General features: G+C 50.5%; 1 protein-coding gene across 4 annotated transcripts in view; it reads right to left on the bottom strand.

The window, feature by feature from the left end:
• Positions 1-22,738, bottom strand: part of CCDC136 (coiled-coil domain containing 136) — a 28,019-nt gene extending 5,281 nt beyond the window's left edge. For 2 of the 4 annotated variants that reach the window (XM_040259592.1, XM_040259591.1), the window contains exons 1-17: positions 22,664-22,721; positions 21,765-21,872; positions 19,946-20,203; positions 19,788-19,862; positions 13,726-14,049; positions 11,390-11,501; positions 10,632-10,800; positions 10,242-10,382; positions 9,751-9,906; positions 9,299-9,469; positions 8,637-8,822; positions 6,913-7,107; positions 6,239-6,466; positions 4,304-4,813; positions 3,699-3,926; positions 2,327-2,608; positions 1,301-1,597 (exon numbers count right to left, since the gene is read on the bottom strand). In XM_040259592.1, coding sequence (XP_040115526.1) covers positions 1,301-1,597; positions 2,327-2,608; positions 3,699-3,926; positions 4,304-4,813; positions 6,239-6,466; positions 6,913-7,107; positions 8,637-8,822; positions 9,299-9,469; positions 9,751-9,906; positions 10,242-10,382; positions 10,632-10,800; positions 11,390-11,501; positions 13,726-14,049; positions 19,788-19,862; positions 19,946-20,203; positions 21,765-21,872; positions 22,664-22,721 — 3,498 coding nt within the window. Of the gene's footprint in view, positions 1-1,300; positions 1,598-2,326; positions 2,609-3,698; positions 3,927-4,303; positions 4,814-6,238; positions 6,467-6,912; positions 7,108-8,636; positions 8,823-9,298; positions 9,470-9,750; positions 9,907-10,241; positions 10,383-10,631; positions 10,801-11,389; positions 11,502-13,725; positions 14,050-19,787; positions 19,863-19,945; positions 20,204-21,764; positions 21,873-22,663 lie in introns of all 4 variants that reach the window. The other 2 variants (XM_040259593.1, XM_040259594.1) reach the window with 2 other exon arrangements.
• Between the last annotated feature and the right edge of the window lie 3,311 nt (positions 22,739-26,049).

Genomic DNA, 26,049 nt, shown 5'->3' with positions numbered 1-26,049 from the left:
GACTTCACTTTCACTTTTCACTTTCATGCATTGGAGAAGGAAATGGCAACCCACTCCAGTGTTCTTGCCTGGAGAGTCCCAGGGATGGGGGAGCCTGGTGGGCTGCCATCTATGGGGTCGCACAGAGTTGGACATGACTGAAGCGACGAAGCAGCAGCAGCAGCAGCAACACATATGCCAGTAGAGCTGCCTGTAAAAGAGGCAGGACCCACGGAGGCAAAGGGACATCTCCATAAGCAGACACAAGAAATGTACTAGATTTTGAAGTAGAAAAATCCAGGCAGCTGTCTAGAAAGATGGCACATGAGGCAAGGAGATCTGTGAGGAGGAGGTTCTGAACAGGCATGTGGTGGGATATAAAGACTTCAAAGAAATGGAACCCTGAAGGAGGGGCTGAGCTTACTCCTACTTCCCACATCCTAAGTCAAGGTCCTCTGCCAAAAGATTGACAGAGAACTGTAACTGGGTCCTTAGCCAGTGCCACAGACTGAACTGACAGAAAATTCCAGAAAACCTTAAGAGTTGACTGGGACATCCCACCACAAGAGACTTACTTTCTTACCCTGTGTTCAAAGGGACAAAAAGAATCAGTACTATAACCTGAGGACTTCTTCAGATACTGATCCAACCCATCAGAAATTAGAGCCCCCAGTTAACTTCAACCAGGGCAGAGATTCAGCTAGTATATTCCTATATAGATGTACCAGTTGTTAAAATATAGAAATGCTTTTGTTCCGTTGGTATGTTACCCAGGACACTTGCCTCCAACCTCCTAAGATCTGGTAACTAGAGGGTTAGGGCTCTGGTTGGCCTCCTGAGATTGGCCAACGGCCCTGCTGTACAGACGGAATGTCCCCGCACTTCTGATGGGCTCCACCCCCTTCCTCATGCCTGTAATACTATATAGAACCCAGGAGGCACACCAGCCTCTCCACACCCCTCACGGCAACAGAAGTCAGCCCTAGGGGTGCACCCTGGGAAAGCAGGACTGGATGACTTGCCCCGGCTGACAGAAATGGCCATAACTGTCCTCAGCACAGCGCTAGCAGAGGGTGAAGAAACCTCCTGAAGTAACAAGGGCTACCCCATAGATGAAAGGAGGTGGGACTCCAACCAGCACACTGCAGTTCCCAGAAAAGGTGGTCCCCACCTCCACTCCCACTTCCCCAGTGTGGTGCCTCAGAGCTTGCCGGCCTCTGTTCCTGCCAAAGTCCATCCAAGGGCTGGGCCACCCCCAAACACTGGGCACTTGCAACCAAGAGCCCATTTCCCACACGATCTAGCCTTCAGCTATGGTTACCTTTTTGCTCTCAGAAAGTTTGAGGGGGTTGCTTTCCTCTGAAGCTTCTTCATCCTCCTCCTCCTCCTGGTCGTCTTCGTCCTTACCCTCCTGGTTGGGGAACTCTTCGTCTTTCTCCTCCTGATCGTCTTTGAACTTAACCTCTTTAGGACCTGATGGCTCAGAAATCATTCTGTCCTGGGACTCCTCCTTTGTTTCCTCCTTGACTTCCTCCTTCTTTTCCTCTTTCTTCTCCTCCTTTGTTGGACCATCCAAGGATGTGTGGCTGGCCTTATAGTACAGCACCACCTCCAGACTCTGTGGGCGGGGGCAGGACCGGGGATGCTGCTATGACCTTCACGATGATGCTCAACCACCTCGGGAACAGGTGCTTCCTGGTGTGTCATGGCGCATACACAGTACTGTGTCCCAGGACCCAACTGATGCCCCTGTGCACCATGTGGAGGGCAGCCACACCCAACTTCTCTGTGCCTGTATTACACCTACCTGGGACCACACACCTACCTGGGGCCACATGTCTACCCAGGACCACACCTACCTGGTACTACACCTATCCGGCCATTAGCCATTTCCTGTAGTTCCCAGAGCTAAAGATCCTACACCTCAGCTGCTGTTTCCTACCCTTGTATGGTGGCTCCCATTTAATCCAATCCTCTTCCACCTATGTGTACACAGGGCTTTGAATAAATTCCTTTCTTTTCATCCATTTGGTGCTTCTCTTGGGCATGTGATCTAGGAAAACAACCTCCCACCCCTCCACAAATTGCACTGGGCTACCTGAAACAGTCATCCAGCCTGGGGGCTAGAGCTCCAGATCTGAGTGGTCCGTATTCTACCCTCCCCTTGTCCTCACAAGAAAAGGGAAGACCAAACCACTACTAAGATGGATCTACTCTAGACGAGTTAAGAGACCCCAGAAGCTTCTCTACAGTGACCTCATCTGGTCACAACGGTGATGAAGATGAATTTTCTTCCCAGGATCTCTGGTAACTTCCTACTCGTCTGACTACTAAGGTTACTACTCACCTTCGTGGTCTCAAGGCCGCTCTCAGTACTCTCTACGCTTGGCTTGGCCACCTTTTTATTTTTCACCCCATTGGCATTCTTGTTCATGTTCTTGTTGCCATTCTTGCCCCTGATTTCCTTGGTAACTGAAGACTTCTTCTCTTTGAGCTGGCGGAGCTCTTCCTGGCAGCACTGTAGCTGCCCCTCCAGCTGCTCCTGCACGGCCAGGAGCCGCCCCTGCTCATCCATGCTGGCCTGGTACTGCAGCTGCAGCTCCCGCAGCTTGGCCTGCAGTTCCTTGATCTGTTGGTAGTGGAGAGCCCATTACCCGCAGCTGGGCCTACGTGATCAGTCTGGCCCCTGCCTGGGGGTCCCGGCCTCAGAATCTCCCTGCTAAAGCCCGGGGGGAGGCAGATAATACAGAAAAAGTGAAAACCATGGAAAATGAGCCTCAAAAGCAGTTTTACAATAGAGGTTCTCCCTAACTTGAGGCACCTGACTTATATCTAATGTGATAAAAAAAAAAAAAGGATGACTTAAATTATGCTTTTTCTATGAACTGGTTGGGGAATGACTGCTGGGCTAACTGAACCATGGGGCTTGATTACCTAGTGGTTTTTGATAGGAACTCCTACTTTGCTCAGGCTATTTCTCTAACAGGTCAGTCATTACTATAGGAACTGTGTCGTATCCTTCTGAGACAGGACTGGGCTCTTGCACCTTGCCCTGGAAACAAAGGCAACCGCCAACCCTGCTCACTACTCACTGGTTTTTGTCCTTCCTGGCTTCTGGCAGCACACTGTGGCCTCCGAGGTAGGTACCAACACTAAGCAACTGAGGCCCATGTGTTTCCTGCTCTCTGAGCCTCTCCCATGCATACAGTGACCCCCACTGGACAGTGGACTACTCCTGGTCAGAGTCAATGCCCTCTATCCCATTCCGAGGGATGCAGAGCACTCTGCTTGGTATTATGAGAAATCCAAAAGACCTGGCCCTGTCCTTGAGAGGCTTATAATCTAGTTAAAGAGACAAGGTGGAATACACACAAACTAACTAAAGAAAATTGGCAGGTAAAAAAATGCAACTCTACAGAAGTACTCTAGGACAAAAGAGAGAACAAAATGGCAGATGGGAAAAAAAAAATCATTTCAAGGGGTCTTGATGATCAGTAAATTCCAGAGCAGCGGGCACCTGAGAAATGCCCGTCAGAGGCCCAGCAGACTGCCCTGCTGCCTGGAGTTCAGCCCCTACTCCATCCCTCCACCAGGAGGATGGCACCTGAACAGAGTCAGCAGTGAGCTCCCGTCTCACCCTCAGCCTCTCTGAAAGGACTCCAACCTCCTTGGGTTCTGGGGACACCTATGAGAAGCCCTGCCTCGCTGAAAGCAGTTACCTCATTCTTGTCCTTGTCGTTTGGGGAGGCGATGGGCTTCTCGAGGCCTTCCATGCACTCCTTGAATTCCTTCTCGCAGGCGTCCAGCTCCTCCTTGAGCTCTTTCTGCTCATCCAGCAGCTTCTTCATCCGCTGCTGCAGCAGCTTGTGCTCTTCCTGGCTGAGCTGGTACATGGCCTGCACACCCTGCAGCTTGATCAGCACCTTGGCGACCACATCCTCAAGGTGCTGTGGAGGGCGAGGAGTGAGGAGGGCACCCTGAGGAGCCCCTGCCCTCCACCCGCTCTCTTCGCTGGGCCCTTTTTTCTCATGGGTACAAAACACTGGACGATAGGATCTGAAGCTGCCCAGGGGGAGAACACTGGATTTCTTCCCATGAAGAGCACACGACTGTGTTGATGAAAAGTCCAGAATCTCAGACTTCCGTCCAGATGGAACTGCATCTCCATAGGAAGTGGGGAGAGCACCTCATTCATTTCTTGACGGTCACCCAGCTCAGCTCTGAGCCCGCTGCCCACTTCACCTCTCGGGCCCTTCCCCGTGGCCTCTCCTAATGAGACAAGAACCATTGTCCCCTGTCTGACCGGACACCTGACTGCCTTTACCTCCACATCTCCAGGCTCGGCCAGCTCGTCCTCCACGCTGCTGCTGATGTAACTCTTGTGCCAGGTGTCGGAGCTGCTGCTGCCGCTGCCATAGCTCCTCTTATAGGTGTCGGAGCTGCTGCTGCTGCTGCTGAGGTAACTCCGCTGACAGGACTCGCTGGCATCGGTGCTGCTTTCGTAGCTCTTGAGGAGGCTCTCTTCGCTGGCCTGGCTGCTACTGTAGCTCTTCTGGTAGCCCTCATCGTCATTGAGGTTGCAGCTCTTGTGGCAGTTCTCGTTGCTGGTGGTCGTGCTCGCGTAACTCTTCCTGTAGGAGTCCAGGCTCATCTTGATTGAAGGGGACTGGTCTTGGAGCACCTGCATTTCTTCCAGACAGAGCTGCAGGTCGGCCTGCAGCCTCTTCCGCTCCTCCAGAAGCCGCTCCTGCTCCTGCTGGAGCAGCTCCTGCTCGGTCTCACTGGCCTCGTACAGCTCCTGCAGGGCCTGCATCTGGGCGATGATCATCTTGGACTGGCGGGAGTGGGTGGGGAGACACCAGCGTTACTTCAGACGCTGCGATCCTTCCAGTGGAACCCCTCCTGGTGAGGATGTCTGAGATCCCAGGTCAAGGAACAGCACACCTGGCCCTCCCAGCTCACCGTGGCCCAGGACTTCCACTTAGCCTGCAGGTACCTGGCATGAGTCAATTTCTTACTCACTGGAGAAAATTTCCTAGGACAGACACTCTGCAATTTCTGGGCTCTCACTTCCCCTGGCTTCTATGCTCTGGTAACCTCCTCTCTCCCTGGAGTAGCACTGAGTGGGTCTCAAGGTCACTCAGCCTCCCTTCTCTCTTCTTAGTCAGGTGGACCCATTATCCTGACCTCTGGGGCTCAGTCCCCTCCTCCACCCCCAATTCTAAAATCAGCCCTGGCCACGAACATGAGCGTACGAAGAACTCCTCCCTTGGAAGATGCAGACTTCCAATCAGGGTCTCACTACGAGTCCCTCTCCTGCCTCAATTCCAAATCTGGCTTCTGGCATGCTTCCTGGGCCCTCTGGGCCTGGCTCCTTGGCAGCTGATACCCAGGATGAGATCTGATCTGTTAAGGAAATATTTTCTATTTCCTGGTCTGGTTCCTGGTCTCTGTTATCCAGGCTGAAATCGGATGCCCCTGGAACCTGATCAACCAAATTGCATGGTTTGGACTTCTGCTGCTTCATGCACTTCTGCCTGTCTAGGCTAATATCTGGACAAATCGATCTCACTTAAATGGAAACTGTCTTCCTGCTCTTCCTTGCCTGCACTGAGGCCTCAGACCAAATGGATCTCCCAATCCTGAACACACTTGTTTAGAAATTTCCACCAGTATGACCTCAGAGGCCTGACCACTCACTGGTGCTTGAGACACATGGATTCTCTAGTCTAATGCCTCTGACCTGGCTGTTACTGCTGCAAAGTTCCAATCCAATGAAGACAGTGAGGTCAGTACCAAGAACCCCATATGCTGGGAATTTCTGTCTTGGAAACAAATGGCCCCAGATGTGCCTCATGTAGAACACCAAAAGGTTACAGATTTGGATCACTGGAAAGCGAACTTCTCAATTATCAACCAGCTCATGAGGAAAAGACATGTTTAGAGTCAATCCTAAAGAACCCAAATACTAGGTTGATCTACTTCCAACTACATCTGGAAAATGAGGTATTAAAGAGACTGAGTTCAAAGTATCAGGAGATCACAGACTTCCTGGTCATCACAGTGCTTCAGCTGGGCATCCATCCAGAAGAGCAGCTCAGGCCAGACCTAAAGCCGTGACTAAGGAGCCCATGAGTGGGCTTTAGCTTCCTCTCTGCTCCTGGCCCAACAGGCCTTCAGAACTCAGACCCTGCTATGGAGCCCCTTTCCCTAGCATGCTGCTGCCCCAGAACTGTCTCCCTACCTCTTGCTATGTTACCTTGTTGTGACCACACTTTGAGGACTTAGGCCATTTGGGATCCTCAGGATTCTCCAACACTTCCCGGAAGCTGGACTCCTTGAAACGGTGCAATGCTCCTTGCAGCTCTAACTGTTCTTTTACTATGTTCTCTTGGTTCTGTACCAGTTTCTTCTGCTCCTCCTGCATGCCTTGGTAGAGCATCTGCACTTCACACAGGTCCTGTAACTTTGTGAGGAGCTCCTGACTCTGTGAGGTGGAGTGGAAGGAAGTGGGCGGCACTGTGATGTTTACATGGAAAGACCTCTGCCTCCTTCCCTCTGGGGACCCTTCCCTCAAAGGAGTTGGCTTTGCTCAGCCCACCTGGGACAGGAGGGGAGTCTTTCTACACAGACCTGCTAGTGGAGGGGTAAAGACCTCCTGTGGGTGGATGTCTTTTGCTTTTTATAAAGTGATTTCAAGGACATTTTCTCCAGATGGACTAAATATCTAAAATGTTGGACAGGTTCCAGAGTTGAGGATGTATTTCAAGATTTAAAGCCCTATAATCGGCTATACTGAGCAGTTTTGTGAGAGGAGACTGGCGAGAAAGTGAGGAGTTAAGACAAAGTTCCGTTTGCACCCTTTCACTTCTCCTCAGGTCGCTCACATCCAGGAAGGGCCTCGCAGCTGACGGCCGCCCTGGCCGCCATTACCTTATGGAAGAGACCAGACTTGGGGAGTGGCAACGTGAGCCTGTGCAGCTCTTCTTGTAGCTGGCCCTGCTCCTCCTGCATCCTCCTCTGCTCCTCCAGGAGCTCGCACTGCTCCATCTGCATCTGCGCCATCTCCTTCTGGCTGGCCTTGTAACTCTCCTGCAATTCTGTCAGTCTGAAGAGCAGCGCATCACACTGTGGACGGGGCGGGCCACACAGGGCAGTCAGCGGACCATGCCTGTGTTCTGTCCTGTGAGTCACCAGGGTCTCCCGCCCTGTGGCACCTTAGACTAATCACCCCAAGCTCCACTGCGCCCCCTAGAGGCCTAGATGCTGAACTGGGAACCCCAGCAGGCGGCTCAGGGCTGAAGTTTGGCTGTGCTAGATATTTTGCCTACTAGTCTTCTCTGAGGATGGTTTTCAAGAGAGTGTTGGCAATGCCCCTCCCTTCTTACCTCCCCCCTGCTTCTTTCCTCTGGTGAAGACCATTTTCCCACCGTGCTGGGAATTCTAGTTCTCCAGTTGTTTCCATAACTGATTATGTTCCTTACCAATAACGATGTACTTTCACCCTAATTTCCCCCCATTTTTGTATTCATCATCAGCTTCAAGAATCTTTAGAGAAGTATGAACTATTGCGGAGCTGGGGTTGAGAAGACTAAAGTATCCTATGATTCCAAAAACCCAATCTTCTAATATCAGACTAGTCTCAATGTTCTTTTAGGACTAGAGAAAAGACCGGCTCTGTGTGCCAGCATCCTTCTCCCTTCCTATGGTCCCCTCCCCTAGTAGGGGAAGTGATAAGCAGGATATGGACCCCTTGGACCTCTCAATGCAGTCGGTATGGCGGGAGGAGAGAAAGTGAGCCTGGGTGTAGAAAGGCAGGTGGACTACTAGGGCAGCCCAAAAAACATCTCCAGCGCTGTGTCTTCCGAAGGCCTTCCCCTGGAGACACAGCCTGCTGCAGCAGGAGCGAATGAGTATTCTAGCAGTATTTTGCATCATGTGTTGACATTTTTCCATTTCCTGTCAGTGATCAGGAGCTGAAAGTACTCAATAAAGCTAACTAATAATGACTTGCATTTTACACACTATGGAGAAAAGGGAAAGTGAGGAAGGAAGGCCTTATATTCATCATCAGGATTTTTCACTAAAACAAAGTGAGGTAAGAAGTATTCTGCCCAATTTAAAAAGGGTAAGATTCGAGGTGAGAATTTAACTACTCTGAAGTCATGGAATAAATCCTGGAAAAGCCTAGGTTCTTCTAATAACCAACCAGCACTCAGGGCACCAACCATGCCTTCCGACAAGATTACCTACAATCTGCCTCAGAAAACTGGACCTTCTCTTTCTAGTTCTAACAGTCATAGTTGTGTATATGGGCCGACATGTATGTTCTCCTCCACCAATGACAGGATATCACTGTAGTTCTAATAATAAAGTATAAAGTCTACACTCATGGAGTCATGTGTAAAATCTTCAGGTGTTCAGACTGGACCCATATGTATTGATTCTACTAAGCTGTAGCTCAGGCTCAAAGTGAAGGTCAAGTCAAAGTTTTAATGTTAACAGCATGGGTTCTGCCTCTGTTCCCTGCCTTTCCACACTCAGCTGTGACCGGACAGGAGGTCCATCAAGCCTCTCGTTTGCATGACTTCATCTCTTGCCCCTCTACTTCCTCTCTCCAAGGCTCGGGAGACCTCACCTGTCTTAGTTACAATTACCTTATTAGCACACTTCCCCTTGTCCTCTAGGATGGACTGGGTGCTCCTGAGCTGCTGTAGCTCCTGCTGGCAGAGCAGGAAGTCCTGCTCCAGCTGGTCATACATGTGCTTCTGCCGGTCCAGCGTTTCCTGGCTGCACTCGTACAGCCGCTTCGTCTCCTGCAGCTGGGCGTGGACCTCTGCACTCTGGGGTGGGGAGGCAGACCCCGCCATTATCCCCAGAGCCACATGGCCACACTCTCTCCTCTCGGGCAGGGACTAAGGGGTCTTACCCTATCCTTTCCAGGTCTGGGGTGGGACTCCCTGAGATGGACCAATCCCTAACAGGCTCTCCACAGACACTGGGGGCTTCCTCTCTGGGGAGGCAGGGAAGGGAAAGGGCCTCCTTTCTACAGTCCCTTTGGACTTAAAATCACAGGAAGCCGAGCATGTTGTGACCCTCTGAGGTCACCTTCCCACTGAGCACAGTCATAGTTGTCCATATGGACCTACATATATGTTCTTCATGAATGACAGGATGTGATTATGGTTCTAATAGTAAGGTATAAAGTCTCCTCACCAACAGCTCCTCCACAGAACTACCATCCCTTTCTCCTGCGGACCCAGCCTCTCACGGGAGGGTCTGCCGGGCTACCTTCTCCCTTGCCTGAAACCTGTTTTACCTTCTCGCTGCTCTCCTGGTAGGTGGTCACAACACCCCTGAGGTGCTGCACCTCAGCCTCGTGGCAGCGCAGAGTGTCCCGCAGGTGCTGCTGCACGTCCAGCAGCTTGTCCTTCTCACATGAGACGCTCTGGCACTGCAGCTGCAGCTTCTGTAGCTGGCACTGGAGCTCCTGCAGTGGAGGGGGCCTGGGGCAGTGCCTCTGCAGTCCTCCACCCACTCACTCTTCTGCTGGAGTTGCCCTCAGACATAGACAGTCTGAGAATCCACTGGTCCCTGCCCTGCACTTACAGGCTGCCCTCTGGTCCAATGGGGGACTCGAGGGCAGCTGGAGTCCTGGACCTGCGGTGCCATACAGGTGGCAGCTGGAGCTATTTCAATGCTCTACTTTTCTCCCCACCCTGCCCAAACCTCTTGGCACCTAAGCAGCCCCTCATCTTGGATTGCTGTTACCTTCTCACTCTGGCTTTCTACTGTGCTTTTCATGACTTTGAGCTGCCGGAGCTCAGCCTGAAGTTGTAGCTGCACCTTCAAGAGCTCACTCTGCTCATCCTGGCTAGCATCGTACTTTTGCTGCAGGGCACAGAGTCTGGTCTTCAGCTCCTCGTTCTGTGGTGGGGAGGATGTGGGAAGAATGGTTACTCTCAGAAATCAGCAGACCCCTCTCCACACCAGAGTGGTTCTTTTTGCCGAGCGGACATCTTGAGGAGCTCCCCTGGGCATTAGGGTTTAGTTCTTCTCTGCAGCGGACGCTCCATCATGACTACCATTCTAGAATGCAATGCTGTGTGACTTCTCCACTTGCTCTCCAGTTGACCATATCCCTGGCTGCAGGCCAAGAATCAGTAGAGCGCAGCCTGCTTCTGCCTTCATCCTCCCTGGAAGTGGCAACTCCAATCGGGCCCTTCTGCCCTCCCCTGGTGCCCGGCCCTATCCATGTTTACCTGGGTGACGCTGTGGGACGTCTGAAACCGAAGCACCTCATTCTGTGCACACTTTAGCTCCCTCTGCAGCCGCTTCTGCTCCTCCTCACTGGTCCGGCGATGGTGATGTAGCTCTTGCAACTCACAAGTCAATTTCTTACACTGTGTGGGAAATGGAACAGGAAGCCTGAATTACTACAGGGACCATATACACTCCAGGAATGGACCTAGGCAGAGTATGGCAGTCCTTTTACTGGAATATTCCATGAAAGGCATGCAAGTGAGACCCCAGAGTCTGATCTCTTGCCATAGCACCTGTCTCCCTTGTTAGCCTTGTGTCTAAGGAGATGCTGCAGTCACAGGCCAGGAGAAGGTAAGAGCGAGGCAGTGAAGGAGCTGGCCTCTCCCTACCTTGCTCTGCATGTCATGCATCTGCTCCTTGGCTCCCAGTAGCTGCTGCCGCAACAAATGCATTCCAGGATCAGGCTCTAGGAAATCCTCTTCTGAGGTCTGAGACTCTGCTGACCTCATAGTCCGTAGCGTTTGGGACTCCAGCCACCTTTCTGTTGCTCTTCGTGTCCTGTAATTCAGAACCCCAGAGCCACGTTTGGGAGAATGCTCTGCCCAGCACCACCTGCGAGTATGCCTGGTCCTGATGCCTTCATTTTAGGCAAAAGACAGTTAAGGAGCCTTCTCTTGTGATTCACCTCTCAAATACACTTGAAGGATGACAGAAAAAGTCCCCAGCACCTCAACCTGCAAAGGCATGTCTGGTTCTGGGAGACTCTAAGGGTACTAGTCCAGTCAGGCTCCAGGCTGGGACTAGAGTCAAACCAGCTCCAGTTTGGAGGCAATGCGTCCTTTGACTGGATCAAGTCTGGGAGGACAACAAAGGAATTGCTTCTCCTCTGCTCCAGAGCAGAGCCAACCAGACCTAACTGCCTAGAGTACAAGAAAATGAAATTTCAGAACTTGCCCAGCTCTAGTCCTGAGACATCTGATTGGATCCCCATACCTGCTTCTCAGCAGTATTCGAACCCTTCAGATACCACGGGAAGGACCAGCTCTCCCATAGTGGAGGAAGGCTGGGGAGCCTGACATCTGCCTTCGCCGGTTCTACTCAGGGAATAGCCCTGTGCTAAAGAGCCCTGTGGGCCTGTGGGCTGTACCTCTCACTCTCCAGATCTGCAAGCTGCCCTGTGAGGCTGCTGTTGCTCTCCTGCAGGGCGCGGTACTCCTCGTTCAGGAAGTGGTAGCGTTCCCGCAGTTGCTGCAACTCTTCTGCAGAGGAAAGGCAGAGAGGTGAGACCCCAGGGAGGAAGCACAGATGACCAGCCCCCAGTTTTCCAGCCTAGAAATCTGGCTGTGGAAAGCTGAAGTTTCTTTTTCTAGAGACAGATGAGATACCCCATGCAGAGGTTTAGAAGATGGGGCCCGGAAAGTTTCAAGTTGCAATGGGCCTTTGTCCTCTCAGTGTGCTGTCCATCTTTTCAACTTCCCAGAAGACTGGCCCTGGGTGTCCATCTTCAAAACTTCAACCAAGAGGGCTGGGGTGGGGATGGGGTGGGGGGTGCGGAGTGGCAGGGGAAACAAGCAAAACCAACCAAGACAGTGTCTTCAGACTTTCAGGAGCTTTTGAGGGTTTAATTAATTGTGAGGGTTTTTGGTTTATTGTATTTAAAGTTCCCATTCAACTGTTTATGGTTAGAGTCCTTACACTTTTAGTACAAAAAGCTGAGAGTGTGAACTGCCAGTCCTCGGCTTTCAGAGACAACCCAGGCATCCTTGCACTTCTTGTTGTCCTTTTACTTCCTTTATCATCACACCCAATCCATCGGCCTGCACATGGTCAAGAATTCTTTCTAATGATCTTTTTTATCTGCTGACAAAAAAGCCCACCACAACCGAACCCACAAATCATACATCCACAAGCATCAGCAGAGATCTGGTTAAAATGCCCCAGTACAGATCCTCAGTTCCATATACCAATACTTTTTCATGATATGAAAATAGAAACACACATATCTGCTTTGTTTTTTCATGATTAAGAATTAATTCTCTCAGAATACTAATTCTGCTGATGTTTAAAGAACACTAACCTGCTCCAATTAGAGCCCAAGGCCTATCTTTCCCGCTGTAAGAGTCAACACCCTGACATTCACTTTTAGTGTTCCTTCTTTAGTCCAATCAAAAGTCTTCGGCATACTCCAGATTACCATAGAAGGAAGGAAGGAAACTAATCTTTAATAAAAGCTAACCATGTGCTAAGCATTAGACCGGATGATTCCCGCCTTGGAGTTAGTTGTATGTGAGTGCTTTCAGCATACTAGGCATTTCATTTAATCCCCAAAATAGCCCTATAAGGTTTTCTTTCTTTCTTCCTTTTTAAATAAACTTTTAATGTTAGAATAGTTTTTGATTTACAGAAAAGTTGCAAAGATAGTGCGGAATTCCCTGGGAGTATTTTCACCCAGCTTCCCCTCTTATTAACATCTTTCCATGGGTACATCTGTCATGAGCAGGGAATGAACACTGGTACATTACTGTTAACTAAACTCTATACTTTATTCAGATTTTTCTACATTTTCCCTAAGGTCCTTTTCCTGTTCCAGAATCCCATCCAACTATAAAGTTTTATTAATCAATTTTCACAGCTATGGAAACCATGAGATAATAACCAGGCTAAGTTTATCCTGCTAATTAGCAGAGCTGAGATTCTGAACAGCCCAAGCCTTCCCACTGTGTTAGCCTCCTTCTCAGAGTATATCAGTCCAAAGGCGCTTCTGAGAGGCCTATTACAGCTGGGAAAACTTGCAGTTCTTTTGATTCCTTGTTGACTGCCTTTGCTTGACCTGGCCTAGTACAGGGCCTCCCATTATACTCAGATCATAAATCTAGCCTCAGAATAAAGGCAAAGTCTCTGATGTCATGAAGCCTAGCAACTCACTGGGAGACTCTGAGCAGAGCTCTAAGCTTTTGTGTACCTCATGTATTACTGGAAATAACCTCTGTTCCTCTCCAGCTGTCTTGTGCTCTGGTTTGTTGCCCCCTAAAACTTCTACTTGGGGAGGGCTGTGTGTTATGCTGTGCTTAGTTGCTCAATCGTGTCCAACTCTTTGTGACCCCATGGACTGCAGTCTACCAGGCTCCTCTGTCCAGGGGGCTTCTCCAGGCAAGAATACTGGAGTGGGTTGCCATGCCCTCCACTCAGATTCTTTACCATCTGAGCCACTAGGGAAGCAGGAAGGGCTTTAGCACAGGCAAATCAACAAATGTAAATGGCTCTGTGAGGAAGAATTCTCAGGGGACATCTCTATGGTGCTGTTTCTTATACCATTATAGACTGGTTACATGACCTCAAGCTTTTCTCTCTCACAGTCTTGAATCCCACCTAGAAGTTTCTTCTACAGGTTCCCAATTCATGATCTAAGCCCACCTTCTTGCAGCCTAGCTCCCTCTGCTTGATTTGACTCACAGACCGGGAGGAGGGCTCGCTTTCTCATACCTTGCATCTCAGAGAAATCTGAGAGACTGAAACTATTGGAAGGGTCAGAGTTCTTCATGTCTATTTCTGCACGGAGGGAGGTGATCTCCATCTCATACTCTCCTCGGATTCGGTCCATGTCCTCGAGTTCATTCTGCATCCGGCAGATGTCCTCCTGCAGGGAGGCTATGTCACCGTCGTGTTCAGTCGCGGAGTCCTCTGCTGCTTGCCGCAGAGTCTGGATCTCAGCCCGGGCTAAATGCAACTCCTGTTCTATTTCCTTAAGTTCATATTCTTTTTCACGCTCTAACAGGGAAATTTCCTCCCGCAGGGACCGCAGCTCACCTGCAAAGCCCAAAGATGATATTGAGATGATCAAGAGGATAACCGACCGTATTCTAGAGGCACAAAGTTAAAAGGCAGGTTTATTTCTTATCTGGAAACTCCTGACAACCTGGTCTCTACCCCATCAGAGAAGTATAGCTTCACCTGATGTGGAATAAAGGGAATACCTAAGAGAACAGAGTCAATCTAGGTAGTAAGGTGCAATAGGAAACCAGATCTTGAGGCTTTGCATCAAAAACAAATTAGGCCAAAAAAACAAACAAAACAAACCCCCAAAGACAAACAAACAACAACAAAAAACAAATTAGGCTACCCCAAACAAAAAGTATTAGGTACTTCTAAGAAATCACCTAACAGTTAAAGACCAGACCTAATTTTCAGCATTTTACTTATGCCCTGCTGCTGCTGCTGCTAAGTCGCTTCAATCGTGTCCGACTCTGTGTGACCCCATAGACAGCAGCCTATCAGGCTCCTCCGTCCTTAGGATTCTCCAGGCAAGAACGCTGGAGTGGCTTGCCATTTCCTTCTCCAATGCATGAAAGTGAAAAATGAAAGTGAAGTCACTCAGTCATGTCTGACTCTTCACGACCGCATGGACTACAGCCTACCAGGCTCCTCCATCCATGGGAGTTTCCAGGCAAGAGTACTGGAGTGGGTTGCCATTGCCTTCTCCGACTTATGCCCTGAGTCTTCCCAAAAAGTATCTTACTAAAAAAACACTTATAGACTATTCTCATCTATTCAGTCTGGGAGCTTAGAAATTACAGAGGCTCAGATTTTCCACAAACTGCTTGTGTAAGTACTGGTCCCAAAACAATGTGTATTTAGAGCTCACAGCTGAAATTCAAATGTAAGCTCATGGCAAGGTAATAGAACAATGGGGAAATAAACTAGATGCCAATCAATAAGGGATTGTTTAAACTGAAGAAGATGAAATAGAATATTGGCTGCCATTTAAAAGAAAGTGGCAGATCTATAGAGAAAATATGAAAGGGTTTCCATAATATACTAACTAGAAAGAAAAATGAGCTGTAAAATACATGGTATTATCTCATTTTTGCAAAAATATTTCTATGTATAATATATAACACAAATATATAAAGACACAGAAAAAGGTCTGTAAAGATAGAAGTCCTCAACCGTAAAACACAGTTGCTACTAAGGAATGATTCAGCATGTGAGAGGGACTTTTACTTTCCACATTATATATATCACTGCTTTGATACTTTTCACAACAAACCTATATTTTATATGTTTTAATGTACAAAATAAACATGTCAGAGCTCTCAGTATCTGTGGAGCATCTCAGGGTTTCTGAACAGAGGTATCCATTGGGAATCAGGAGAACCTAAACGTGGAGCAAGAGTAAAAGATATTGCCACCAATACAGAATTCAAAATTAGGGGGTCAGGATTAGGAAATTAGGATTGAGTTAAGAGGGTCAGGACCTTCCCACAAACTCTTTGCAAACCCTCTCCCTAATCCTTGCCCCCAACTCCCTTCAGATTTCAACCTTCCCTAGCCTCTCCCCCCACCTTCTCAAAAAATTAAGCAAAGTCCTTCATTAAATGCTCTCATAGCCCCTTGTACTTTGCAGTGTGTGTGTTAGTAAAACGCTGGCCTCCCCTTCACTTGTAAGCTTCATGAAGACAGGAATCATGTCTGTTTTGCTCACCATTATAGCTCCAGGATCTGCCAGAGACCCTAGCATAATGCACTCAATAAATATTCGCTGTATACATGCATAAATGAGGCAGGGGATACATCTAGTTCACAAACTTTTACTGAGGACCACAGGTGCAGAATTGTATGTTTGGCTATTTAAAAAAAAAAAACCACTAGAACAGAAAATGGAGGTTTGAGAAGAAAAACTTGGACATACTACAGACGTAAATGCTGAGCCGATGGGGAGTCCGGAGGCATGGGGGAAGGTCTCTGGCCCTACACTGCCAAGCTCACAGGTGCGGTTCTGGGCACACCTTTCGCCAGTCTTCCTTTCTCTATGAGCATCCTAGCTGTCTCCTCTACTTAGTCTATTCAACAAGTATTAGCTGATCACCTCTGTGCCAAGCCCAAACATCTCTGCTTAGATTCTCTGACTTCCTTCCTATTTGAAGGAAACAAAGTCCTTGCTCTTTTTACTACTGAACAGTCTGCCCCTTGGAGCATATAGCCTAGTGGGGGAGACACACAAGTCACCGGCCATTAGGATAAAGGCCCGGGTGGGTTTTCTGTCAGAACCCTCCACTTCCCCACTCTGCCCCTGATGTTCAGGTTCAAGTATCCCTGAGGTTTTCCTCTATGTCTTTAAAAAAAAAAAAAAGGACATTCTCAGATCCACTGAAGAATGGCGGAGGGTCCCTCTCAACCTTGAAAAGCTCTTAATTAGAAACACACAGGGGCCGGGCGGTGGAGCTTGCAGAGGGGTGGAGCTTGCGGGCACCAGGGAGGACCTTATCGGGAGGCTGGGCGGGGCTCACTGGGGCGGCCTCCCTAGGAGTTGGAAAGGCCGGACCGGGCTGCTGAAAAGCCGGCGCCGGTTGACAGTGAGACTGGGGCCGTCGGGGGCGACGCCGAAGGCCCCGGAGCCGGGCGAGGGGCACAGAAAAATCAGTTCTCACTCACTGGTTATGGCCTCCATCTCACTGGCCCGCCCCTCACCAAGCGGTCTCTCTGGGGGGGCCTCCCGCCGCCAGCCGGTCCCAGCCCCCGAGGGGCTGTGGCGGCCGGAACGGCCTCTCAACACCAGCTACCTCTGAGGCCGCGCGCGCCCCCTCTTGGCGGAAACGGGCAACGCGCGTGCGCAAGGACTCCTCCTCCGCGGGGTGGGGTTTGGGCGCCTTCCCCAAACTTTCCCTCATAGCTCAGTGGGTAAAGAATCTAACTGAAAGGGAGGAGACCCAGGTTCGATTCCTGAGTCGGGAAGATCCCCTGGCAAAAGAAGTGGCAACCCACTGCAGAATTCTGGCCTGGAGAATCCCATGGACAGAGGAGCCTGACAGGCTACAGTCCATGGGGTTGCAAAATTTGGACACGACTTAGTGACTAGCAGCACCCCCCCACCCCACCCCCCCGCCACGGCCGCCGCCCCATCCCACCCCTGCGCTTAGGTGAGGTTTAATGCTCTAGCGGATCCTTTCTTTCACCATACCATGATCCAGTGTGACCCATCCCCCCAAAACGAAACACCAGGAGCTGTCCCTTGACTTCCTTTCCGTTGTTTCTCTGCTTCTCTCCAAGACATGACTACTGGAATTATGCGTACTCACCTTCTCCATTTCACTTCCCCTTTCCTCTTCAAGCTCAGTACAGTCAGGCTTCTATCTTCACTGAAACGTCTCAGAGCCCTCCGTCTTGCCCAATCCAATGGCCATCTTACTTAGCAACTTTTAACAGTGCTGATCACTGTCTCCTTGAAGCACTTTCTGCTCTTGGCTCCCAGGTCACCAAACGCTTCAGTGGTTCCTCCTACTTCAGTCTCTATTCATTTCTCCTTGCCTGTGAGACTTTTAACTTCCAGAGCACCCCTGGGACCAGACCCTTTTCTCTCCTTTTCCTGAATCTCTCCATGTGATTTCACTGTGATCTCCCATGGATTCAAATGTAATCTATATGCTAATGACTCCCAAATTTATATCTCCAGTCCTGATCTCTCCCCTGGTTCTAGATTCATATATCCAACAGTTTCCTTTAATATATTTGCTTAGATGTCAATAGCCATTTCAAACTCAACATGTAGAAAACATGTCTTAAAGAGTTCTCCTAGCCCTGAAATTTGTTCCTTGTCAAGTTGTTCCCAATCCAGTAGATGACACCACCATCCATTCAGTTTCTCAAGGCAAAGTCATCTTTCATGCCTCTCTTATCCCCCATCCAATTCAGCAAGTCCTGAGGGCTCTAAATTTCAAACTGTATTCTCAATCATCTCCATTTCTACTGCTCTAATCCAAGCAACCACCATTTCTTTGCTGGACTATTGCAATTATTTGCGGACCAGACTCAACTGTTTTGACTCTCTTCTTGTCATTCAGTTTCCACAAAGTAGCCAAAGCATTCTTTTAAGAATGTAAAGTGGATCATACCCCTCCAGCCCTGGCTAATACCCTCCCATGTTTTCCACTATACTTAGAATACAAGTCAAACCTCTCAGCTGACTTATAAAGTCCTCTGTAATCTGAACTCTCCCACTTCTCAGAACTTTCTCTTAGCAAAATCCTCCACATGCACTTTGCTCCAGCCATGATGTCCCTCAAACACATGAAGCTTATTCTTGCCTCTGAGCTTCTGCAATTGCTAGTTCACCTGCCTGGTGTGCAGGTCCCTCAGATATTCTTCATGATTCAGGTCTTAGCTCAAATGTCCCTTTCTCAGACATTTCTAACTACTTTATCAAAAATACACTTCCATCTTACCCCCATCCATATCATATTGTTATATTTTCTTCCTGGCATTTATTGTTATATTTTATTCCTGAACTGATGGTGTTTGTCTGTTTTCTGCCTTTCCCATCAGAATGTACTCTTCATTAGAGCAGGGATCTGATCTATGTTGTCCATAGCTAGTCCTCCAAGTATACAAGCACTCAATAAATGGTTGATAAAGCATATAAGTCAGCCCTATTTTACAGCTAAGGAACTGAGTCTCAAAAAGATAAAAGTGACTTGCTCAAGATCACAAAGCTTATTATGTGCCAGAACTGGGCTCAAGAATCTAGGTGACCTGAGAACAATGCTCACACTCTTTCCCCAGAGCAACATAGCTCCTGCAGTTTCTCTCCCTCCCTGAATGGTAATCCACTCCAGAATTCTTGCCTGGAGAATCCCATGGACAGAGGAGCCTGGTGGGCTACAGTCCATGGGGTCACAAAGAGTCGGACATGACTGAGCGACTAACACTTTTACCTCCCCTCCCACCTCAGCGCCTTTATTGTCTACTTTTCCTGTTTTATTTTCTACCTTTGCTTACGTCTTTTTTCCCTCCTCCTCTCCCACCTTGGCTTGCTCTCCAGGCCTGCTTGCCAGCCTTCCTTATTTTTCCATTTATACTTCTCTTTTGGCTTGATCTCAGTTCTGCCTGGAGAGTCCCTGCAGTTTTCTAGGGCAGCTCCCCAAAATCTTCCCAAAGCCCACAGATGTAACAAAACCTGCCTCTTTATTTCATGGCACAGTGGACTGTAGGACGCTTGCCTTGAGGCTTCCCAGAGACATGGGCGTTAGAAAAAAAAGGGCTTTGGGGGCCACTAGCTCGCTCCTAGGTAGCAAGAGAACGTTCTCATCTGCTTCCCTTAAAAGATGCACTGAGTCCCCTCCTGTCACTTCTCATTGGCTCACCACTCTTCCCATGATGCTCTTGGAAGGATGGGGGGAAAGGTAATATGGTTTGTAATTCAACCCTGACTACATACCCCTGGCACTAACCAGGAAAACAAAGAAAAAGGGATGAGAAGGGGAGAGACTGAGGGGAGAAGAGGGAGTTAGCCTCAAGGAAAGGGGGTGAAATGAGAGGGCAAAAAAAGGGAAGGAGGAGGGGAACAGAAGAGTCAGTTAGAGGTGCAAAAAAAAAAAAAAAGGAAATTAAAAGGGTAATGGAGAGATGAGGAGAAAAGGGTAAAAATAGTAGAAGAAACTGAGGAGAAAGTACCAAGTTTTGCTCCATTGGTCTGCTGTGCCTCTGCTAAACCCTCAAGACACAAGTACTCGGAAGACTGCCTACCCGCCAGTCCAAGTGCGAGGACTTACCCTGGAGCTGCTGGATCTGCTTAGTGAACACCTCTGCCTGCTGGGCACTGGCCAGCCGCTCATCCTCCAGGAGCCCTGCAGGGACAGGGGAGCTGATGTCAGGCTGGGGACCCAGTGCCTTTGGGCCCAAGCCCTCCAGTCCCATCGCAGGTGCTCACCCTGCAGCTCCAGAGAGTCATCCTCGTGCTGCCCTGCCAGCTCCCGGGTCTCCTCCAGTTCTGCCACCAGCCGCAGCACCTGAGCCCTCAGCTCTTCCAGCTCCGTCTCCGTGAGGCTCAGGCCTCGGTGCTTGCTGACCGACAGGGAGCCTGGATTGCCACCTTTCTGCCCTGGATCATCCTCTTCTTCCATCTCTTCTTCCTCCTCTTCCTCCTCCTCCTCTTCCTCCTCGTAGAGAGCTGGGAGTAACACTTCCCCTAGGAGAGGACCCCCCAACATCCCACCAGCGAGTAAGAGCCAACTTTCTTCCACAGTCCTTAGAGGGCCCTCCACCTCACTGTCCTTAGAGGGCAGAGATGGTATAATAGTGCCACCTGGTGTCCCCCAAGGAGCCCCTGGGCAGCACCTGCATGCCTGAGGGGCCCTGAGGTGTGAGAGTCAAGTTTGGAGGTATCCATCCCCCTCCCAGGCACTTTCTGGACCAATATTGCCTCTGGGGCCTCCAAGGACTGTCTTCAGGTGGACTGAACAGCCAGGGACCGGCTTGCACAAGGATACCTTGCTTCTTCTATCCTTGTCTCTGGGCACAAGTAGTCAAGAAAGGATTCAGACACTGGGTGTGTCTTTAAGCCAAACAGGGCAAGAATTACAGTTTGGGGGTTTGTACAAAGTTTACAAACGATCCAGGTGGCTTGTGAGAAACTAGCCTTTCCATGATAAGAAAGTGTTGCCTGTCAGTAGGCAGAGAAAGAGAACATCTGAATGAAATGATCTAAAGGATTTACTGGACAAACACTGGGGCCCTTCCAAACATATTCCATCGAATAGACTTTTTGAAATTTTCTACCAAGTCCACTTTTCTTTTCCGTGCTGGGTGTCTGAGGGTCTCACTTCCTCCCCTGCTGACCACAAGGCAGTTTCTAGGGGGAAGTCATAGGTTGTACTTGTGTGTAAAAGAAAGCCTGCCATTTTAATGAGTTAAGAAACTGGGGTGTGCTGGTCCCCAGTCTCTGGCTGGCAAGCACCCCCTCCTTTACTGCAATGCAGTTCCTCTAAATAGCAAAACCTTATCTGGATGGCAACTGTTTTAAAATTCTGAGTCTCTGGCCTGGTTTTGTCCAGTAACCACAGCCTAAGATTCATCTGGGACCCCTGGCATCATCTGTCTCCCTGGGGTCGGGGCGGGGGCTGGGAGGCGGCCAAGACTGTCCACACTAGATGTGCACAGGGACCTGGGGACCCTTCATGGGAAGTCCCGGCAACAGGGCCGGCATCCTTCTAGCATCCTCCTGGTGTTGGCAGCAACTGCCAAGTCGCATGGGTGTGGTGGGAATACACATGTGTTGGGAGGTTGGCCTTTTCAGCAGCCCCCTTCCTAGGCTCCCTCTTTTAGGCAGTAAGATAGCGTAGAGAACCAAAGCCACCAGGCTTCCATTTGAAGTCAGTGGTGGCAGCACCAGAAAGACAGTTCACATGCTCACTTCCCTGCTTTTCAAAATAAGAGACAGCTTGGGATCTGGGTCGGGAGGCAGAGAGAACAAACCCCCTGCTGAAAGGCTGCTTCAAAGCTCTGTCCAAAGAGGCCTCTTTCTCTGTCTGGCAGCTCCCTCAGGACACACAACCTGGTTAGCTGGTGATTAGAAGCCCAAAAGGATGTACCTTGAACTTCCCTCAAAACCTGAGCCCTGAGGAGGGCTAGCGGGTGCTGAGCTGAACTAGGGGGAAGGTGTGTGTCCTGGCTCAGAGTTCTGGAGGGTCAGAGGGAGGAAGGAAAATTGGGTGAGGGAGAAGGAGAGAAAGCTTTAGGGGAAAACTCACCCTCCATAGCTTGCATCCCCCGCCGTTCCAAAGAGCCCCAGCGTTGGCCCTTCTTCCTCTCACAACCCTCCGACACCTCATAGGAGCCTAAAGTGGTCACTGTGGGTCCTATGAGCAAGGAGAGAGGAGGGATTGTGGGGTGCCAGGGTGGCTGGGGTGAGGCGGGGAGGGGAAGGGACACACCTTCTAGCCCTTCGGAGCCCTGGGGGTTTTTATCCCGTTGGAAGTGCTTGGCTCACTCTGCCAGGCACTGCCACTCCTCTCCCCAAGCTGCCCCTCAGGCTGGGCCTCTGGGGACCCCGCCCTGCCCTGCCCATTCTCCTCTGCAACCTCTGTTCCAGGCTCCTCTCCCTTGCACAGGTAGAAAGGGTGCGTGTCTCTTTAGCCCAGAGGGGACAGAGGGGAAGATGGACAAGGATGGCAGAGGGTGGGAGCAAGTAAAGAGGCTGAAAGGGTGAGGTAGTGCGCCTAAGGGGAAGGTGGGGAGGGGGCCGGCGATGGCTGGCGGGGGTCGTGAGGACCGGACCCCCTCCCCTCTCCTCCATCTCTCCCTAGACTTCGTCCACCCCACCCGCGCCCCGCGCTCAGAAGCTTTAGGGGTGCGAGCGGGTGCAGGATCTATAGAGCCCCTAGGGCTGAAAGCAGTATAAGGCTGGAGAGTCGAGATTGAGAAGGCTCAGGGCAGGGAATGCCAAGGAGGATGCGGCCGGTGTGGGGAAGACCCAGCCGGGAAAGATGGAGACCGGGCCCGGGTCGGGGGCGGGTTGGAGGGAGGAGGAAGACTTTGGACGTCAAGGTGGGGAGTAGCGGAGGGGAGAGAGGCCGTGGGGGTCTGGGGGGAGGAGAGATGGAGAAGAGGAAGGAGAGGCAGTGGAGAGATGAGGGAGGGGCGCTCTGACCTGGGCCCGGGCAGCTCCAGCCCGAGGCGCCCGCGCCGGCCCCGGCGCCCGCCTCCATGGCCGCTCTCGCCACCGCCGCTGCCGCCCGGAGCAGACGCCGCCGCCGCCGCCGCCGCCGCCGCCGCGAGGCCGGGTACCGGAGCCCGGAGCTCAGGGGAGGGAGGACGGGCCGGCCGAGGGGGCGGGGCCTGGCCGGGCCACCTGACACCGCCCCCGCCGCCGCCCGGAAGCCGGTCGGCCGCCGCAGCTCCCGAGTTCCCGGAGGCCGAGCGAGCGGGAGATGGGAGGAGACCCGCGCGGAGAGTGCGAGCAGCCAGGAGTCGGCTGCGCGGAGAGACCCCCTCTGCTCCGTGTGCCAGGATCCCGTCTGGCTCGGTGATGAGGCAGGAAAACCAAAAGGATGGACCGATCCTCCCGGCTTGTTTCCTGCAAACACGCGGATGCTTTTCCACTCCCCTGGCTCCCTACGGCGCAGGGCGCGCCTCCCCAGCTCTGCAGTCGGCGCGGACCCCGGCCGCCCGCTCCAGCCTCAGAACTGCGTGAGGGCAGGAGCGGGGAAACTGAGGCCAGGATACGTGAACTCGGGGCCCTGATCCCTCTGTTGTCCGTGCGTGCTCCCCTCACCAAGCCAGAAGCAGGGACCCTCTTAGGAGGGGCGGCTCCGTGGCCCTACACAGCCCTTAGTGTCCGAAGGCCGCCTTTCTCCACCGCTTGCCTTCCCACGAGCCCTACTCCCGGTGGGCTGCGAGCATGACCCCCACTCATCATGCACGCATAGCCTGTTCAGGGTGGGCACTGCTGATTTACACTGTTAAAAATGGGAGATGTGAAACTTCCACAGGCTTATTTCACTTAACTTCATCATTCATTCAAGGAACGTCTACCAGGGGCCAGGTCTTGAAGAAACAATTGTTCTTACATCTCTGAAGGTCTTAGCTAGGAAAAATATGGGTACACTTGAGAACTGGGGTGTCCCAGGACATCCAGAAAAGCACTGGGAGATTCCTAAGCCAGGGACACACACCAATCCTTTCTCTCGCCCATCCACTCACAAGGTCTTTGGCATATATTGTCTTTGTCACCGCCACAGGCTCCCAGGTTCACGAGCCCTCCATATTCTTCAGGGGAGAACCTTTCTTCACCTGGACATCCTCTACTTATCCTTCAACACTCAGCAGGGAGTCATCCCTAGGCAGCTCTTCCTGACGCCCCCTCCCATCCCATTATACACACCCTGTCCTCCTTTCTCTCTAGGGCAGTGCCAGTCACTCAGGGTTGTCAAGGTCAGACTTTTAATTTTCAGTCTGCCCATTTTCTTGAAGACTGGGAAGTTACCATGGTCTTCTGTGTATCTCTGCTGTTGCTGCTGCTGCTAAGTCGCTTCAGTCGTGTCCGACTCTGTGCAACCCCATAGACAGCAGGTCACCAGGCTCCCCCATCCCTGGGATTCTCAAGGCAAGAACACTGGAGTGGGTTGCCATTTCCTTCTCCAATGCATGAAAGTGAAGAGTGAAAGTGAAGTCTCTCAGTCATGTCCGACTCTTCGCGACCCCATGGACTGCAGCCCACCAGGCTCCTGTGTCCGTGGGATTTTCCAGGCAAGAGTACTGGAGTGGGGTGCCATTGCCTTCTCCTAGCATCTGACAAATTCTCTTAGATGTAGAATGAATGAGTAAAGGTAAATCTCCTAACTTCACATCTGTATACTCTGCTTATCATTTAGTATATGATCTCACAGTCAAGGAGTTCAGTGTTAACTGTTAACAATAATGTTGCCTCTCAGCCTCTGTCTCTCTTTCCCTCCCGCCACACCCTGCCTTCTCTCCTCACCTTTCTTCCTCCCTCTCATACTCCCAGCCCAGTATGTGCTCAGAGAGATGGTGAGCACAGATCAAGATGTTTCTTGTGCTCCCTGGGGGATAGGGCTCCACTCCAGACCTTGTGGTTAATGTGATCCAGCTGTGGGGAAAGACTGCTGAGCAAGTCCACCCAGACCCCTTCCAGAGGGAATGCTGCAGACTTTAGGTTTGTCAAAACTTGGGGAGCAGAGTGCTTGTCAGGGATGGTGGAAGGGGTTGGCATCAGGAAGATGAAGGGCATAGGGTTCCCAGGAATGATGGAATCTAATGCTGGAAGCAGAGTGACTCTTTGTTCTGCACCAGCCCAGCTCCTTCTGGTTCTGACTGACCAGCAGAGTCAGCAGACCTTGACTACTGACCTCTTGGCTAATAGAGGGAGGGACTGGGAAGGCAGTTGTCAACTGTAACATCCAAGGGTCCAGGACCTCCTCAGGGAGCTCTGATCCTGAGTATTAGGACTAATCTCTCCTTGGCTCCTGGGTGCAGGTCATCATTTACCCTTGATTTGAGGAGTATTCAGGGGACACCTGAACCAATCTATTCTAGGGACCCAAATGTGGGTAATCCCTGAGCAGAACAGTACTGGGTTGAATGTGAGAGTGGAGATAGGAGGCAGGAAGTATGGGGGGAAGTGGACTGTGGTCCAGAGATGCATCTCTGAAGGGCTTGGAGTGCTGGGAATACCAGCCAGGTGATCAGCTTAGGGGGATGATCTGAATTAATCCTCATAATCCCTGGACCCAGGACTCAGCCTCCCTCCTAATCCCATCCCAGTAGATCATCCTCTCTGAGGACTGATGCAGCCATTTATCCCCATTTACCCTTATTTCTAAATACCTAGATCCTTTCATTAGAAAAAAAAAAAAAAGAAAATCTTTTAAAGATGCATAAAGTACAATACAGAAAGTAACACAATAAATATCCATGCACTCACCACTGAAATCTAACAACTGCTCATTTCTTGACACATTTGATTCAGATAGCCCATCTATTATATATTTACTTGAATATATGTATTTATAAACAATGGACAATATATTGTCACTCTGGTTATTTAACTTATATGCAGAGTATATCATGTAAAATGCTGAAACGGATGAAATACAAGTTGGAGTCAAGATTGACAGGAGAAATACCAACAACCTCAGGTATGCAGGGGATATCACTTTAATGGCAGAGAGTCAAGAGGAACGAAAGAGCTTCCTGATGAAGGTGAAAAGAGGAGAGTGAAAAAGCTGGCTTAAAACTCGACATTCAAAAAAACAAAGATCATGGCATCTGGTCCTATCACTTCATGGCAAATAGATGGGGGAAATGTGGAAACAGTGTCAGATTTCATTTTCTTGGTCTCCAAAATCACTGCAGATGGTGATTGCAGCCACAAAATTAAAAGACACTTGCTCCTTGGAAGAATATCTATGACAAATCTGCTGCTGCGGCAGTCGTGTCTGACTCTGTGCGATCCCATAGATAGCACCCCACCAGGCTCCTCCATCCCTGGGATTCTCCAGGCAAGAACACTGGAGT

This window comes from Oryx dammah, unplaced genomic scaffold, assembly GCF_014754425.2.
Source record: "Oryx dammah isolate SB20612 unplaced genomic scaffold, SCBI_Odam_1.1 HiC_scaffold_18, whole genome shotgun sequence".
NCBI lineage: Eukaryota > Metazoa > Chordata > Mammalia > Artiodactyla > Bovidae > Oryx > Oryx dammah.
Note: the sequence above shows the minus strand (reverse complement) of the source record. Positions and strands in the feature narration are given on the sequence as shown.